Consider the following 19132-nt stretch of genomic DNA (forward strand, 5'->3'; position numbering starts at 1 on the left):
CTCCCAGGCCCTAAGGATCAAACACTCAACCAAAGGGATGCTTTACCAATTTCTACAGGCCAACTTCTTCCTGTTGCAGCAGAGAGGCTGGAAAGTATCAACGTTTTCCAGAAGCACATGTTCCCCTTGTGATAAATGCTCAGTAAAATCCCACTGTTCAGAGGGACTGCGAGGGAAGACGGTCTGAAGTACTAAAGGTTTTACTATAGTAAAAAAAAAAATCCCATTTTATTTAATTAAAAGTGACAATGCATGTGTAAATGCCTCCCTCACTGTGACTAGCACGTAGTTGTTGCTCAATAAATCATTCTCTTCCTTCAAAGAAATCTGGTAAACATAATCACTGCCTGATAGAGGCTCCGAAGGGACCTGTTTTAATGAATAAATAAGCATACCCCTCAGTCAGTAAATATTTATTGAGCACCAATGGCTGTGTATCAGGCTCAAAGTTAGTAGGCAAACATGAAATAAGGTGAGGAGAGCTCACACTTAAATTGTTAATATGTAGGCTCACCTGGGTGGCTCAGTCAGTTAATCGTCCCACTTTAGCTCAGGTCATGAGCTCATGGCTCATGAGTTCGAGCCCTGCATCGGGCTCTGTGCTGACAGCTTGGAGCCTGGGGCTTGCTTCAGATTCTGTGTCTCCCTCTCTCTCTGCCCCTCCCCGACTCACGCTCTCTCTCTCTCTCTCTCTCTCTCTCTCTCTCTCTCTCTCAAAAATAAATAAACATTAAAGAATTGTTAATATGTAAATAAATGTACTTAAAGCCACTTGAAAATTGGGTAATCTACAGACTGTGCAAAGATCAGCCTGAGCCTAGCCTGCTGGAACATGTCACGATTCTAAAGCATTAAAGCTTGTCCCTTTGTTCAGCAAACATTTATTAAGCACCTGCTCTATTCCAGTTCCTGTACTAGCTGCTGAGAGCACAGGAAAAGAAGGTCTCTCATCTTGAGATGTTCCCAAACTAGTAAGGGAGATGGAAATACAGAGATGATTAAAATGTTATGGTTAGGTTCTCCAGAGGGTACTATGGGAACCCAGAGGAGAAGCACCTAATAATAGACTGGAGTGGAGCAGGGGTGGGGGGGGGGGGGTGGCGATTAAAGAAAAGTTCCCAGGTGGGATGGTGGGGAACCGCAACTGACATTCACGTCACTGAAAACAGACTTCCCTCTGATTCTACTTCTGTTCACCAGAAGTTTTCATCGTGGGGTCTCGAATTTCCTGGACGTACCTAGGCTGGTGTCCAATTTGTCTATTGTGTTTAAATACGCTAGATCTTTAGAAATATACAATCCTTAACGAGACTTGAAGCCTTTGCTATTTTCGGGAATGAAGGATTTCCTTAATAAGTACCTATGCCAGTGTGTCTGCCCGACCTACCTGCTCTCCTAGAATTCAAAGCTCAGAATGGAGTGTTAAGAACCCTTCTTGCATCACAGTGTACCCCAGACAGGCTAAGCAATTTCTATCTCAACAAGGGACTTTTACTTTAGCCGGAAGTGTGACATCACCTTCTCTGCAAGCCTGAGCCGACGATGGTGCTTAGGTTTGTTGGGTCAGTAGAACAATCATCTTGTCTTCAGGAAGTCACATTGGAGCCTTTCTCTTTGAACGAGAAGCTCATTTTCCCATCGGTGGTGAACAAGCTCCCTTTCCTTTCAAAAGATGCTCCCTAATATTTGACCTCAGTTCTCGCTTCCACAGCACAAGCCCATTACCACTTCTGACTTGCTAAGTAGCTTGTCACTTTCTGTAAGTAATAAAAAAGTATTCTATCCTTTCATCCTAGGAAAAAGAGACAGATGCTTTTCCTTTGAAGCAAATGGCTTGACCCTTACCAGATGAATCATTCCAGTGACTTATATTTATAGAGGGTCTTGCGTGCAATGTCCCTGAACCACAAAATAATTGGTGAGGAAATCTCTCCACCTGGGAGGGATGGCCTTTTATTAGTTCACAATACTGGGACAGACCCAGGAAAAATTGTGACATATGTGAATCTTCAGGTGGCATCCCACATGGGTGTCCAGGCTCTTCTAGTACCTCTGTCTTTCTTATCTAGTACCACATACCCCTGATTCCTTAGACTTCACAAATTTCATCAGTGTATGGTTTATCCCTCCAAGGCCTGGCTCGCTGCTTACCTGTTTGTAGCTGGGCATAGGTCAAATAAGAGGAGAATCCACCCCTGTTACTGTGGAGGCTGGTAAATAACACTCTCAAGAAAAAGAACTAAATTCATTTCAATTCACAATAATTATCAATATAGCCCGCAAGTATTACAATGCATACATACGACGTGCCAGACATAGTTCTGAACGTTACACGTGTAGAACTCATTTAATCTTCCCACAACTCTAAGGGATAGGTACTAGTGGGATTTCCCATTTTACAGATGGGGACACTGAAGTGCAAAAGCATTAGGGAGCACATCCAAGGTTATACAGTTAGTAGGTGATGAAGCTAGAATGCGAATCCAGGAGCTCCAGAGCCCCTATTACTGAAACCAATTTATGTTATATTGGGAATGCTAAGACACAGCCACAGCCCTCATGGAACGCATAGTTTAGAAGAATGCATTATGCTAGTTAAGAATACCCTCAGGCTACTCCCTTGGGAAGAGACTAATGATAGAAATCTCACACCCTTGAAAAAGTGGTGGTAGGGCCTTCCCAGGATCATATAGGTAACTGCCTATCACCCACTCAAAGCTTCACAAAATGCCAGAGAAGAAATAAAGATCCATATGGACTTGATCTGGCGGATTGAGCTCAATGACTCAAGATAAAAGTTCTCCAAGCTTCTAAGATCTGTCAGCGGACCTCATCCCAGAGACCTAGAAGGCAGTAATGCGGTGGTATTTTAAAATTTTACATTTTTCCTTCCTACCAGGTACAAGTACAAGGAATGACCGGAAACATCCAATTTGACACTTACGGACGTAGGACAAATTATACCATCGATGTGTACGAGATGAAAGTCACTGGCTCTCGAAAAGTAAGTAGCCAAAACAGATACACAAAGACAAAGTCTTTCACAAGATGACAGCACTCAGGTGCGAGAAAAGAGATGTAGAAAACACATACAAAGCAAATTCCCACATATCATTTTTGCCTTTCTGTTGGCAAATAGTGTAGATACGTAGAGTTGTTTTGCAATCAGAGTGTTCCATCTATACGCATTCTGAAAGGAGTGTTTCCCTCGGAGTCTCTCCTATAAAAGTGATAGACTTGGGGCACCTGGGTGGCTCAGTCAGTTGAAGTCCAATTCTTGATTTCAGCTCAGGTCATGATCTCAGGGTCATGGGATCAAGCCCTGCATTAGGCTCCACTCTCAGTGTGGAGCCTGATTAAGATCCTCTCTCTCCCTCTTTCTCTGCCCCTCTCCTCTGCTCGTGTGCATTCTCTCTCTCTCTCTCTCTCTCTCTCTCTCTCTCTCTCTTTCTCTCTCTCTCAAATAAAAAATAAATAAAATAAAAGAGATAGACTCAAGAATTGTTAACAGCTTCTAACAATAGAGGGAAGGAATCACAAATTTTACAGCATGTTGTTATTTAAACAAACTGCCAAGGTACATACAGTTTTAGCAAAAGAATCAGAAAGTAGGTACCTCTCCAGTAGGTATCTTTGCCACCTCACCCCCCTGCAAAGGACTCTGGACAAAGTACCTTTCTCTACAGCTAACTTGTACAACGATCACTTTGCTTCTATCATACTAATAGTTAAGTTAGGCATGAAATGAGGATTTAGCAGCCATTTGATAAAATCCTAGAATGTAAAATAGCTTGGGTCATTTCTACAGGACACTCCTTGGTTTCCCACCCTCACCTCCTAGCTTTCCCACAGTTCAGAGCAAAGCACTCTTCTGCTGTATGAGTTTAAAGGGGAACAAAAGGCTAACCATCCTACAGTGGGCTGAATTATTTTACAAAATACCACTAAAGGCGAAGTGGGGATGGGAACCCCAGGATGAAGGTTTGTATCACAGTTGGGTTCCTGGTGGGGGTGCCAAGACAGAGGGAGACAGGACATCAACGCTTGGAAAGCTCCAGTAACTAAAAAGAAAGTTTTATTCCACAACAGCACTTGAATTTCATGCAGTACTTTTTGAGTGAAAAAAAAGGCAACCAGGTCAAATGTCTGCTCTTTCTAGGCTGGCTACTGGAATGAGTACGAAAGATTTGTGCCTTTCTCAGATCAGCAAATCAGCAATGACAGCGCATCCTCAGAGAACCGGACCATTGTAGTGACTACCATTCTGGTAAGTACGAAGGGAAGGTAGGTGGGCTTTCTGTACAGCAAGACTTCTTTCTGTAAAGCATTATTCAGCCAGTACAAAAGACTTCAGTTTCAAGCAGTGAAAACATCCAACAGGTCAGCTTAGGAATCTCTCAAAGTATCTTGCTATGATCATGAACAGAATGTCTTTTTAAAAAGAAAAAGAATATGGGGGGGGGGGTTGCCTGGGTGTCTCTTTCAGTTAAATGTCTGACTCTTGATTTCAGCTCAGGCCATGATCTCATGGTTGGTGAGATCAAGCCCTGCATCAGGTTCTGCGCTGACAGTTGTAGAACCTGCTTGGGATTCTTTCTCTCCCTCTTTCTCTCTGCCCCTCCCCTACTCTCTGTCTCTATCAAAATAAATAAACTTTTTTAAAAAAACAGAAAAAGAATAAGAATTTGGGACAGTTCCATATATCATTCTCTTCTTTGCCACCCCCCACGCACACGCACGCATACACACACACACACATGCATACACACACACACACACACACACACACACATACACACTCACTAAAAGATTGAGGTTTCATCTGGACTTGGAATCTAACTTTTCACCGTGGGGGAGACAGCATTATGTGAAAGAGAGAGTAGGTTAGGGTTCTAATGTTAAGTCTACCACTAACCTGTGTTTAACTGTGCAACTTACAACTTCTCTGAGCCACAGGTTACATTTCTTTTAATTTATGAAATGGGTATCATAATGTCATAAGACATAAGACATATTGTTTCAAGGCAATGTTCACCATTTAAAGCTTTTCTGCAAAATTCAAAGCATGGTTGACACGCAAGATTAGTATTCTCATTCAGTTTTAAAATGTCTTTTCCAAAAGCTGGTATGTTCTTACTACGTGAAGTACAAACCAGGGTTGAAAATGAGTATACCCCTAGGTCTGACGATGTAAATAAATGAATGGAGATTTAGCTGAAGTTTACTTTTGACATGTACTAGGTACTGTACTAGGCCGTGAGGATGTAGAAACGAATAAGCCACAGACCCTGACCTCACAAAGATCACAGTGGTTCTTAAGGGCTTGCCTGGGCTGGCTGTGGTTCCTGCATGGGAAATCCTGAGAAATCAAAGGCAGTTCACCTTCATGTAAGAGAAATACCTCTACCCAGTTTGCCTAAATCAAAGGCTTTACAAGTGGAAACTGGTCCTGCTTTCAAACCCTCGAAAAGAACTTAAATCCTTCTCTACATCTTTAAATCATCAGTTAGGGACTCCAAGGAATATATAGCCCAGCGAATAGTCAGTCTATTGAGGTTCCTCTGCTTATTAAGCAAACATTTTTAAAGGCTCTCTTCACACACCAAACCTCAACAGGCACATGGTGGGGGGGACAGTTATTACATTCATCATCTCTTAGAATAACGTGTAGGGGTAATCCTTTGATCTCCCTCTGGTCCCTAAGGAATCACCATATGTAATGTATAAGAAGAACCATGAGCAACTGGAAGGAAATGAGAGATATGAAGGCTATTGTGTCGACTTAGCCTATGAAATAGCCAAACACGTGAGGATCAAATACAAATTGTCCATTGTCGGCGACGGGAAATATGGCGCAAGGGATCCAGAGACAAAAATATGGAATGGCATGGTTGGGGAACTTGTCTATGGGGTAAGTCTTTTCAACGCTATTTTCACTTACTTCTATGCTTTCCACTTATCAATGATAGAGGATTTCATTTTCAGTTATTCAACTGTAGAGTTTTCATGTGGTCTGTAAAAAAAACAAAAACAAAAAAAACCATTTTCTTCTCCAATTGACTTCTGTCAAGGTAGGATTGTCAATAGCACCATTTGGGCAACAGGATTATGTGGCTAAAAGCAAAGTAAAATCGGGGAACTTTATTTGGCAACATTAAATACAGCCTGCCCTCTACTGAAAATCTGTCCCTTCTGTGTTCTCCGCGTCAGGCAGCAGAAGTTGCTGCCTCAGCGACTTTGCCTACACAAACGGGTCACCTTTGCTCGCTGCTCTCTCATCTCTAGGCAGCGACCATGTCCTGTGTTCTACTCTTCTCTCAAATTCAGACACATTCTTCATCCCACTATCATCATTTTAGTTAAGGTTCTCACCACTTGTCGGTCATTTAACTGATTTCCCTGCCTCTACTCTTACCCTGGCAAATCAGATCTCCACATTATTGTAGTTTCCCACTTTAAAAATCAGGATAAAGGGGCACCTGGGTGGCTCGGTCGGTTCAGCATCCGGCTTCGGCTCAGGTCATGATCTCACAGTTCGTGGGTTCGAGCCCTGCGTCGGGCTCTGTGCAGACAGCTCAGATCCTGAAGCCTGCTTTGGATTCTGTGTCTCCCTCTGTCTCTGCCCCTCCCCTGCTCATGCTCTGTCTCTCTCTGTCTCTCAAAAAATAAAATAAAATTTTTTTTCATTTTTTTAAAAAAAGATAAAAATCAGGATAAAATTCCAAGTCCTCAGCATGGCAAGGAGAGCACGTCATAATCTGGCACCTACCTACCTCCCTAGATTCATCTTGTACTCTTTCCCCTTAGAACTCAATGTTCCAGCTACTGAAAAGGATGTGTTGCTCCCTAAAGGTCACTTAGGGCATCCCCGGAAGTACCTTTGCCTCTCTCAGTCAGCTAACGCCACCTAGAAGTCCTCCAGTGGGGACACTCTGATGTGTCCCCACTTTCAGGAAGCCTTCCTGAATGGGATTACCATTTACCCACCTGCAGTCTGGTTAGATACCCCTGCTTTTTGCTTTCTTCTAGTGCTTTTGAACCTGTGTTATAATGATCTGTTTACAAGTTCAGCTGAACTTGCCCCAACTAGACAATGAACTCCTTGAGCACAGAAGCCGTATCTGATTTCTTTCAATATCCCAGAGCACGGTGCATAATGGAAGTTCAACAAATAATTGTTGGATGAATTAATAAAGGAATAGAATCGTTGCGCTAAGGGCTTGCCCATGGGCCAAGTACAGAGGAATTACACTGATAATTAGGGCTTTCAGAAGGGGTACAGCTGTATCTTCAGAGCTCTGCAGTGGCTTTACTTTAAAAGGTTTTGGCCTCTGGTTGGGAATGTCAGATCTTGGGCCGCCCACTGAGGCATATAGAGACAGGCAGAACTGGGCATAAGAGCTGCCCATTGGGTGAACCAGTCACTAGAGAGCTAACCCAAGTGTAGATGGTGGCAGCAGATGTTTAGTTATCTCTGATTTTTACTTTCATTACAGTTGGTTAACATACAGTCTTGTATTAGTTTCAGGCGTACAATATCGTGATTCAACACTTGCATACGTCACCCGGTGCTCATTGCGACAAGTGTATTCTGCAGACGTTTAGATCTAACAGACAAGGATTACTTGCAATGACTTGCCTTGCCTAGACAGCAGGTTAGGGGGAGACAGAGGAATCTAGAGGGTGCATATACTGAGATGAAGTTGGCAAGAAGAAACCATCAAAATTAATTACTGCACTGAGGTTCAAGCTAAGGACTGGATTGGATGAGGTTCAGATGGGAATCAGCAAGAATAAGGCACAGCTCTCCCATCAGAAGATAGTACTGGGGTCACTAAATAAGTTTTTGGAACAGGTCCTCAGGAACAAGTACAAAGGGAGAAGCTCGTTGCTAAAAATAAGGGTGCAGAAAAGGAATTAAGGCTTAAAATGAGATTGGACCTCAAGTACCAAAACTAGGGCACCATCCTCCAGTCAGACAAGGAGGAAGGCAATTTGAACCTCAGGCCCCAGCTATGGGGCTGGAGCCAATTATCTCCCGTCTTGGGTCAAGGTTGGCCCTGGGAACTGGCGCAGGGCTGAGTTGCAGAGGAGACTCAAGTGAACTCAGTGATGAGAAAGAGAAGAACCTGTAATGCCAGAGACAGGGGGCTGAACAAGGGGCAGAGCACCTGTCATGCTTCCTAAGGACCCTGAGAAGCTCTGAACCATCTTGACACAACTCTAGCCTCTTTATGAGTTGGCAGTCAAGTCTTCTTCTGTTTTCTATCCCTCATCTCCCCAGCACTCAGGCTCCAAGAGGTCCTGTCTTGCTCACAGCATTCCCCCGCACTTAGCACATTACGTGGTCCATAGTAGATCCTCACTTTTTGTTCTAACGAGCGAATGCCTGGCACACAGTCATGCCCAGGCATTATTCATTAAATTTAGCTCATGGTCGGAGGCAATCTTATATCATTATCATTATTTATTCTTATTATTAGCTACCATTTGTTGCATATTTCCTAGTTGCCAGACCCAGTGCTAAATGCTCTGTAGACATTATGTAACTTAATCCTCATAACGTACCTTCAAGGGAGATGCCATCATGTTAATCATTCTACAGATGAAAACACTGAAGCCTAGAGAGGTGAAGTCTTAGGCTAAGACCAAACAGCCTGTAGTGACACAGTGATTTGAACCCAGGTCTCTGACTACGACGTCCATGTTCTTTAACCATCGCCCTAGACTGCTCAGCAGCTAAAGTGTTATTTCACACCCATCCCATCGTAAAAGATAGTTGAAACTTGTTGAAAAGCTTTTGGTGCCTCTGCCTTTCTGGGGAGAAGACCGGCCACAAAAGCATGAATTTCAGGTGTCGATTTCTACCAGGCCAGAATAACTGACGTGAGTTCTACCAGCCCATTGTGACTCAACAGCCAGAGCTGTCTAGTGTCTCAAGAGAAAGCCTGTCACATTCTGTGAATAGCTGAGTGCCCTCCTGGCAATGAGCAAGACATTAGTCCCAGTGATATAGGGCAAGATTTCCTGACACTGTTTGAACAAAGACCCAGCTTTCTCACTGGGTTTTGGCTTCTCTTCTGGCGTGTCCCCTGTACTACACCCACCTAATCTCCACATTCTCTCTCTGTTTCCAGTGTGGGTAAGTGTGAGTGAGGGAGCTTGAGAATTAGAGAGTCCCTTCCTTGTTGAGTGATTTAGAAATCAGCTCTTCACTGCCAAATAGGTAAAAATTCTTCTGAAGGAGCCTTCCCTTCTATTCCCTCCAGTTCTTTCTACTGAAGACAAAAGCAATAGCTAGGGAAGTCTCTGATAGGAATATCCTCCCTCCTCCAACCTAGAACAAGTTTCTGATGCCTTCTGGGATAATAACACAAGGTGATTCCAGGGAATTGACAGCAAACCAATTGCCGATTTCCACTTTCCTCTAAAACCTGTGGCTGTGAAAAATGGATGTTCTTGTCATGCTGGAGTAAGACCTCTCGGAGAAGGCGGATGCTCTCGTAAGCTGAATGTGTCCTCCTCTTCATTTAGAAGTTGTAATCTTTCAGCACTGGGAAGTTTTCCACTTCTCTTTCAATGATAGAAATGGAGAAAAGTGAAAACATAGGCATTCATTTCTGGCAGGCCTGGGCTCTTGTAGTTTGCAAGTTGCTTAAGAAAAAAAGGGGGGGGAGGAAAACTAGTTCTTGCAATGAACATGAAACCTACACAGATAAGCACAGATTTATCTTTAGGGAATTTTCTCTTCTGCTTTTAGCATGTAAAACAGATCAGAGTAGGAAAAAAAAAATGAAGACAGGCAGAGATGAAAAAAGCTTCGCAAAGAAGATTTCAGTATCTACCACAAAGTCTCCAGAAAGAGTCCAAATGAATTAAATTTGTTTAGGAAGAAAGAAGCCAATCAGCCTCTTTTCAGATGATTCCTAAATGGGTTTTTTCCCTCTAAAGAAAACCAAATCAAGGTTGATGTTTGGGGCACCTTGTATTGCTAAGAAGGCTATTTTTGAAACAAACGTCAGTAGGACACAATGTGCCCCATTATGTAAGCTCTTCAGAACATTATGGACTTGAAACTGTCCACCTGCTTTTAGCAGTTTTGATTTTGAGCTGGATGTCTATAACATCACCACATGGTAATTGTCCCCAGCTTAAATGGCTTACAGACCACAAGTTTTTATGGCTGCAAAATAGCATGTGTTGTAAGAGGACATTTAAAAACATTTTGTAGCTAACAGGGCTGTTAGACATCTTTTAGCCTACCATTTCAGTCGTTTTACAGATAAATATGGGGATCAGCCAGGAATGGCCATTAGAACTGCCATTTGGGTAAACCAGGCAACCAAGCCCTGATGGGATGACAGAAATAGTGGCGGGAATTGTGACAAGGTCGCAAAATTGCAAAGCTTGGCAGAGCTTGGACTGTAACTCAGGTTTCTTGACTCCTGGCCCAGTGCTCTGTGCACTGGCTCACAATGGCTCAGTTTACTAAGCTTGCCAGATTATGGGAAGATTGGTGTTATATCAGATACAACATCCCCATCTGCCTTCAAGGGGGTTGCAATCTAGTTGGATTATGAGCTTCTCCGTCCAAGATACCCATCCTGCTTATCTGTGGCCTCCAGAATAATGCCATACACATCTCTAGTTATCACTTGAAATATCTGAAAACCCAAAGCAGGCAGCTGGGGGTTTCTGCCCTTTGAGAGGAGATATAATCTAACAGAAAAAGAGAGTCAGGGAAAGGGCTGGAAAGAAATCGAGGTTCTAATTGACAAAGGGTCGCCTGCCAGCAGGCAGCTGCTGTGTTCCTTATGTTCCCAGCACTTAGAACTAAAGATGAAGATAGGAGGGAGAGAGTTGCCTTGGGAAAGGCCAAACCACTGCCCATATTGGCACCTCTGGCTTAAAAGAGAGCAGAGAGCTTGGGGATGGAGATGGGGTCGGGGGGTGGTTGATTCCAGGTCGCAGCCCCCGGGCACCCTCAGACCCCTTCACACTCCCAGGACAAATGGCAATTTTATAGATGCTCTTCACACTGACATTTCTCTACCTAGAAGAAATTATCTCTTAGGTTGTCACTACCCTAAGATAGATTCATTTTCCATTAAGAAAGACAGGAAGTCGATCTGTCCTTCCAGCTCAAAGGCAGAGAAGCAAGGGTGCAGTAACAGACGCCAAATATTCTTTTCTATTCTTCAGGTGATTACACTGGGCTTTGGCAGAAGGGCTGATGGTTTGATAAAAGTGCCCCTCTCTTTCAAATGATGTGTGCGCTCTCTTTCAAATGCTCCAGGAAGGAGCATTAATGACGCACGGAGGTCTGCCATTCTGAGCAGAGGGGGGGGGGAGTTGCCTTTATGTTGGCCTCCTAAATCTTTAACTTGCCTCGAAAATGACTTTCCTCCTGGTCTGCGTGCTGTGGCAGTTCCAGGAGAGCTAAATGGGGGTTTTCTGACACTACTTCCCGGCTCCTCCCATTTCCCTTTATAACCAGCTTGATTGCTCCACAGACATCATGCCAAGCAGATCTTGGGCCCTGAAATAACTGACCGTAACAACATCCTTTTCACGTGGAGGAGGGGACAGTGGCGGCAGAGGGCGAGGGCCTCTCCATAGCTGCCTGGGAGCGGACAGGACAGTTCTGCCGCGCTGGCCCCACCAGGCATACAAGAGACGGGATGGGTTGCTAAGTCCCCTATCCGGCTGGCTGATCACTAGCTCCTTCCTTTCTATTGATTGAGCCTTCTTCCACCTGATTTTTGCTATTCCTTTGTCTTTTTCCGGCCATAATAGGTTTTGGGTTTTTTTGTCTTTGGTTTTTTTTTAAGATTCAGCATGGGAATTCTCATTTTGGAGCCAGGTCCACATCAATGAGGCTTAGTTGAGCACAGATTTAATGTTATTCTTCATTGAGAGAGCACCTTCCAAAAAACAGACTAACACCGCCTTTTTTGAAAATGCTCCTTAGGAAGAAACAATTCAGAAAAGGTTAAAAAGCTAGACGGAGGGAAAAAGCCAAGTGCCTGGGGGGAGCAAGTTCTTTCTGTTGTCTTCTGTGACTTCAAAAGTACTCCTACTAGGAATGGCGTCCTTTGAGAATCTGTTCTTTTGCTGCGTGTTCCTGGGAAACAGACGAGAAGCTGTGTTTTGTCTCTCTAGCCACTTCTTGTTAGTGTTCAGCCGTGCTTAGCATCTGCTGGCTGTTTGTTGCCGAGATGTTGGGGTTTTTCCCCCCATAAAGGGTGTCAAAATTCTCAAACTCCCTTCTTTACCTGCTTGAAAAGAACCCAGGTCCCCTAAATTCAATCCAAAGTGATTTTCTCACCCAAATGCCCCTTATTTCTTCCTTCCAAAACGAAGAAATGGCCATTTCTCTTAGAACTCTCAATTATTTAGACTTTAAAAAAATCAAGAAAACTAGTTAAATTAACTAATTAAATTCAAATGAGATCAAATGGGAAATGATACGAGAGGGGCATTTGCATGGAGGTCGAAACACATTGGCAAGGACAGAAGGTGGCTTTATCTGTGATTTCTGTTGGCGCACCAAGCCTCTTTCTAGCAGATTCCGACTCTCTCAGCCAAAAAAAAAAAAAGAAAGAAAGAAAAGAAAAAGACCCTCTCGCTTTCTGGCCAATTCCATTCTCCTCAGTAGCTTTTGTTTCTAAGATCAGGTCTGGCCCCAGGCGAAAGGGTAAAACAGGTAAAAAAAAATTGCTGTTTGGCTTCCCTCTGGTTATAAATGCAGAACTGGTGATTCAGGAGTCTGCAGCTAGGAGGGGAGTGTTGAAGCCTTAGGTGATGATCCTGAGGGGAGAAAGTGGAGGACAGAGCCTTCAAGGAGTCTTGCTTATTACTCCACAAACCTTCATCGGATGTCCCCTAAGCCGGCCCCGTGAGTAGACTCTGAGGCTCCAAAGGTACGCCTCGGCCGGTCAAGAGAGCAAATCCGGGAACAAATGCCAGAGAAGGAACGTGCCATAAGGTAGGAGGACCCATGGTCTTCAGGGTCAAAGAGCCAAGGAAAGAGAGCACATCGTGCAAAAGGCTAGTGGGGTCACATAAGCAGTTAATGTCTGAGGGAAGGACTTGGAATGTGGTGACCAAGTATATAGTTGAAGAAGCGATGTCAATAAATTGGAAGGGTGGGGAGTAGAAGGTAGATCACGGGTGTTTTATAAGGACGAAGTGGTGTTAAACATCAAGACATGGTAAAGGTGTATTTACTCAACAAGATTCAGGTAATAGAGAAAGATGTATGGTTAAGAAGGTAGCAGGAGCAAAGAAGGTGGGAGGGGCGGGGTTTGTCTCCTTTCTGTCTGTCAGTAAACAGAATTATCTGAATCTGATTTTAAGTGAATAAGACCAAGTCATGGTTTTCAAATGACAGCAAGCATTCAAATCACCTGGAGGGCCACCCAAATCCCACCCACAGTTTCTGATTCCATATATCTGGGATGGGGCCTGAGAATTGGCATTTCTAACAAGTTCCCAGGTGACTCTGATGCTGCTGGTCCAGGGAGCCACCCACTGAGAACCATTGGGATAGGTCAAGAAGGAAAAATTAGTATAAGAATAAATGGAGCTGATTTTTTTTAAATGTTTGTTTGAGAGCGAGAGAAAGCATGAGCTGGGGAGGCTCAGAGAGAGAGGGAGGGAGAGAGAGAATGTCAAGCAGGTTCCGTGCTGTTAGCACAGAGCCTGACCTGGGGATCCGTGTCACAAACCTGATCGTGACCTGAGCCAAAATCAAGAGTCAGACGCTTGACCGATGACCCACCCAGGTGCCCTGGAGCTAAGTTTTAAACAGAGACAAAAGAATATGGGATTCAAGGAATAAGTGGATTAAATCTTAGAAAGTTCAGGGGTGCCTGGGTGGCTCAGTTGGTTAAGTGTCCGACTTTGGCTCAGGTCATGATCTCATGGTTTGTGAGTTCAAGCCTGCGCTTAGGATCTTCTGTCCCCTTCTCTCTCTGCCCTTCCCCCGTTTCTCTCAGAAATACATAAACATTAAAAAAAAAAGAAAGTTCGTTTGCTAAGAGATGGGAGTGAAAGAAGGAATAGGTGAATCAGGGTGCCTGGCTGGCTCAGTCCGTAGAGGATGCGACTCTTGAACTTGGTGTCACGAGTTCAAGCCCCAAGTTGGGCGTGGAGCCTAGTTAGGAAAAAATAAAATATTTTTTATAAAAGGAATAGGTGAAGGCACAGCAATATGTTGAGAAGAAAAAGGACACAGACGATAGAGCTCTTGTCAGCTGGCGCCCATCTTCTCAGTGAAGAAAGAGGCAAGATCGCCCGCACAGATGATGGGACTGGTAAGGATCAGGGACCGCAAAAAGTTTGGAAGAAGCATCACTCACAGACTTAGAGGAGAATCAGCTTTTGTGTGATAGATGATGGATTTAACTTCACAATTGGGGAGGTCTGAGATGCTAGTGAGCATTTCAGGTAGATTTGGTCAGCAGACTGTTGGCTTCAAGAAATACATACTTTCTGAAGCTCCCCTGGGCTACAGGACATCCTCCACAAGGGTGAGGAGTTGTGCCTGCTTTGTCTGTTGCTCACGGCTTCATCCCCAGAACCAAGAGTAGTGCTTGGCACGGAATGGGCACTCAGATATACACTGGAGGGAACCTGAGAGGGGTTGATTGTTGTACCTAAAAGTAGCGTATAGCAGAAACCTGCACACGTCTATAGAGTTAGGACATTATGGTGGTTAAGAGTGTGAGTTCTACAAACATTATCAGCCATAGTCAAATTATGGAAAGAGCCCAAAAGTCCATCGACAAATGGACAAAGAAGATGTGATATATATATATAGATAGATATTACTCAGCCCTCAAAAAGAATGAAATCTTGCCATTTGCAATGACATGGATGGAACCAAAGTGTATTATGCTTAGCAAAACGATTCAGTCAGAGAAAAACAAATACCACATGATTTCACGCCTACGTGGAATTTAAAGAAACAAAACAGATGAATATTGGGGAAAGAAGAAGAAAAAGGAAAGCAAACCATAAGAGACTCTGACAATAGAAAACAAACAGGGTTGCCAGGGCAGGGTTGGGAGGAGGGCTATATGGGTGATGGGCATTAAGGAGGGCACTTGTGATGGGCTATGGGTGTTAAATGTAAGTGATGAATCACTAAATTCTACTCCTGAAACCAATATTACACTATATATTAACTAACTAGAATTTAAATAACTTGAAACAAACCAGAAAAAGAGTATGAGTTCTGAAATCTGAAGACCAGGATTCTAATCCCAGACCTCAGTTTCTCCTTCATTAGCATGAGGATGATTAGTTTGCTGTGAGAATTAAATGAGATAATACATATGAGGTGCTTACACACAGAGTAAGCGGCGAATAAATGGTAGCTGGCTGTGTATTATCTGCATTTCTCTTTAAAGTAATTAAGATGTGTTTTTGAACCAGTTTGAACCACCATATAGAGCTCAAGGCAGTAAAACATTTCTTTGAAAACATCTTCTACCTCAGAATTCATCATTATCTCCCCCCTCACTGGTAAGGATATTGAGATATAACCCTATGTAACATAGAAAAAAATGATCCTCAAAATTGGTGTTTTCACTTCATATCTGATGGACCATCCAAAAAGCTTTCCTTAGAAGCATTTTTCTAGGTATGCATTTTAAGGCCTGGCTCCAGACTAAAGTCTATTAAACCTACTACTGTTGTAGAAGAACAGTTGTGGGGGCGCCTGGGGGCTCAGTCCATTAGGCATCCGACTCTTGGTTTCAGCTCAGGTCATGATCTCACAGTTCATGAGTTCGAGCCCCTCATCTGGCTCCGTGCGGACAGCATGGCACCTGCTTGGGATTCTCTTTCTCCCCCCCCCCCCTCTGCCTCTCCCCTGCTCACACTCTCTGTCTCTCTCAAAATAAATAAATAAACATTTTAAAAAAGAAAAATCGTGGAAGACAAAAGAATGAAGTGTAGAAATTGCTAGCACCAAAAAGAAAAGAAGAGAAAAGAAAAGAAAAGAAAAGAAAAGAAAAGAAAAGAAAAGAAAAGAAAATTTCTAGCGTCTTTTTTCATGGGATTAATATAAAAACATTGCCTGCCTTTGCCTGAGCCCATTATGCAGGGTACTACTGACACATTTATTTTATTGATCCAATACATGTGAGTGCCACACTGATATTTATCACTAGACATGATGGTTTCCTATATAAATTCATACGTATTCTAATAACAGCTTTACCTTTGTTCTTGCCCATGCAGAATTCTTTCATGTTTACATAGATTATTTTCAACAGTCAGCCACTTATTTTTTAGTCATCTCTAGTTTCTTTGGTTTAAAATGTGTTGCAGTGACAGATACAAAAAAGAAACCCAGAAGATTGAGTCCCTGCCTTTAAAGAACCTATGTTTTAATAGACATGCTCTGAAAAGAATAATTCAAGAATAATAGCAAACACTCAAGTAAATTTTACACTGAGTACTGTGGTCCTGTGTTGCACCTCATGGTGGGGAGGGAGGCACAGAGTCTAGACTACTTGCTTGCCCCTCAAAAATATCCAGTCACATGAGGGAGATAAGACATAAGAGCATGAAAATTAAAATTAAGAAAACAAGAGTTAAGCAGTGATCGGGGCACCTGGCTGGCTCAGTTCGTAGAGCATGTGAATGTTGGTCTCGGGATCATGAGTTCAAGCCCCACGTTGGGCATAGAGCTTACTTAAAATAAAAAAAAAGGGGGGGGAGCCTGGGTGGCTCAGTTGGTTAAGCATCAGACTTTGGCTCAGGTCATGATCTCACAGTTTGTGGGTTTGAGCCCCGGGTTGGGCTCTGTGCAGACAGCTCAGAACCTGGAGCCTGCTTCTCTCTCTCTCTCTCTCACTCTCTGTCCTCCCCAGCTTGTTCTCTCTCTCTCTCTCTCTCTCTCTCTCTCTCTCTCTGTCAAAAATAAAAAATAAACATTAAAATAAGTAAATAAAGTTATAGAAAAAAGAGTTAAGCAGTGATATGTCACAAGGGAGTACAAGACGAGTTGCAAGGTAGCAGAAAAAGTCTAAGAAAGAAAAACGGAGGCAGTTGCCATAAGTCAACAATAGGTTGCAAAGGACAAAAGGCCAAGCAGCCACCAGCCAGTGCCCTTTCCTCACCTTACCATCAAGTTAAAGCTTTTTACAACCCATTGAATGCTACTACTTTTCTGATGAAAGCATTGACAAATCAATCGGTTGTAGTGATCTAAGAGTTTATATTTCCACCAAGGAGGTTTAGTAAGTGGCAAATGAATAATGGAAATGGCTATCTCTAAAAGAAAAAAAAATTTTTTTTCCAGAGGGCTGATATAGCTGTCGCTCCACTCACCATAACCCTGGTCCGTGAAGAAGTCATAGATTTCTCAAAGCCGTTTATGAGCCTGGGCATCTCCATCATGATAAAGAAGCCTCAGAAATCAAAACCAGGCGTATTCTCATTTCTGGATCCCTTGGCTTATGAAATCTGGATGTGCATCGTCTTCGCCTACATTGGAGTCAGTGTAGTTCTTTTCCTGGTCAGCAGATTCAGCCCCTATGAATGGCACTTGGAAGACAACAATGAAGAACCTCGTGATCCGCAAAGCCCTCCTGACCCTCCAAATGAATTTGGAATATTTAACAGTCTTTGGTTTTCCTTGGGTGCCTTTATGCAGCAAGGCTGTGATATTTCTCCAAGGTTTGTTTCCATGCCTCCTTGCATTCTGTGGCTGTGATCCATTCATGTACATCTGGCATTCACCCATCTCAAGTCCAGATTTCTTTCGTTTAGCATTCCATCCAATGACAAATTACCATCAAGCCATTTTGTGTGCCTGTGTCCATGAACTAAGTGTGTTACCGGTGTTGTTTTGAATGTCCTTCATGCATTTCTATAGTATTGTATATTTATACATATTATAGCAAACATCTGGACTCTGGATAAAGGCAACATTGTCAGCTAATATTAATAATTCTCGGATAAAGCTAGTACTAAGCCTTGATCAGATCAAACAGGCATGGTTTCCTCCTTAACTGAGCTGAAACATTTTCTCATTTGTCTAGAGATTGGATCTAGAAAAAAATGGAAAGAATATAGAACTCTTCCTAAAAACCCTCCTACTTTCCCCTTTCAGTGACGTTTTTCACTTTGCTCTTAGACTGCCTACAACTATTCATTGTAGCATCTTACCCAAGTTTTAGAACTCAAACTATAAAACTACTAAAAGAAAACGTAAGAGGAAGTCTATGTGATCTTGGATTGGACAAAGAATTTTCAAAACACAAAAAGAACAATCCGTTTTTGAAAATTCCATAAACTGGACTTCATTAAAATTCAAAACTTTCACATTTCAAAAGACATCATGAGAAAATGAAATACAAGCCACAGACTGGGAGAAAACATTAGCAAATCATACATCTGATCAAGGACTTATATCCAGAATATATAAAGATCTCTTACAACCCAATATAAAGAAGACAACCCAATTTTCAAAATGGACAAAAGATTTGAATAGACATTTCCCCCAAAGAAGATATACAAATGGCTAATAATCACATATAAAGATGCTCAACATCATTAGTCATTAGGGAAATGCAAATTTAAATCACAATGCGATATCTCTACAGACCCTCTAGAATGGCTATAGTAAAAATGACAGTACTGAGTGGTGGCCAGGATGTAGAATGACTGTAGCCCTCATCCGTCAGTAGCGTGAATGCAAAATGCTACAGCCAAATTAGAAGATGGTTTGGCGGTTTCTTATAGTCGGATACACACTTAAAATATGACACAGCAATTTCACTTCGCTATTCACTCAGGAGAAAAGAAAACCTACATCCTCACAAAGACTTATAAATGTTCATAGGAGCTTTATTTATAATAACCAAAAAGTGGAAACAACCCGAATATCCATCAGCAAGGGAATGGATAAACAAGATTTACTCCATTTGTCCAGGATAGGCAAATCCATAGGGACAGAAATTACATTAGTGGTTTCTGGGGACATGGGAGGAGCAGAGAGAAGCTAATAAGTAGTGGATTAGGGTGAGGCAAGTACGGCTGGGTACAGCAAGTTCAAGGGTCAAATTCAGTCTTTATTTAAAATTGTGATATTTGTTCATCATGGATTTTTTTG

At 42.7% G+C, this 19132-nt stretch overlaps 1 protein-coding gene and 1 long non-coding RNA gene across 8 annotated transcripts in view; one reads left to right on the forward strand and one right to left on the reverse strand.

Annotated features, from left to right (window-relative positions):
* The window catches only part of LOC111558763, a 93811-nt gene extending 87756 nt beyond the window's left edge, over positions 1 to 6055 (reverse strand). Inside the window, exon 1 of the long non-coding RNA XR_002739902.2 lies at positions 5942 to 6055. This is a non-coding gene — a long non-coding RNA (uncharacterized LOC111558763). The remainder of the gene's footprint in view (positions 1 to 5941) is intronic.
* Positions 1 to 19132, forward strand: part of GRIA3 (glutamate ionotropic receptor AMPA type subunit 3) — a 266792-nt gene that overhangs the window by 185260 nt on the left and 62400 nt on the right. For all 7 annotated transcript variants that reach the window (XM_019824236.2, XM_023249377.2, XM_023249378.2 and 4 more), the window contains 4 exons: positions 2900 to 3004; positions 4160 to 4267; positions 5705 to 5911; positions 17318 to 17694. In XM_019824236.2, the coding sequence (XP_019679795.1) occupies positions 2900 to 3004; positions 4160 to 4267; positions 5705 to 5911; positions 17318 to 17694 (797 nt within the window). The remainder of the gene's footprint in view (positions 1 to 2899; positions 3005 to 4159; positions 4268 to 5704; positions 5912 to 17317; positions 17695 to 19132) is intronic.

The sequence above is a fragment of the Felis catus genome, chromosome X, assembly GCF_018350175.1.
Source record: "Felis catus isolate Fca126 chromosome X, F.catus_Fca126_mat1.0, whole genome shotgun sequence".
Lineage (NCBI taxonomy): Eukaryota > Metazoa > Chordata > Mammalia > Carnivora > Felidae > Felis > Felis catus.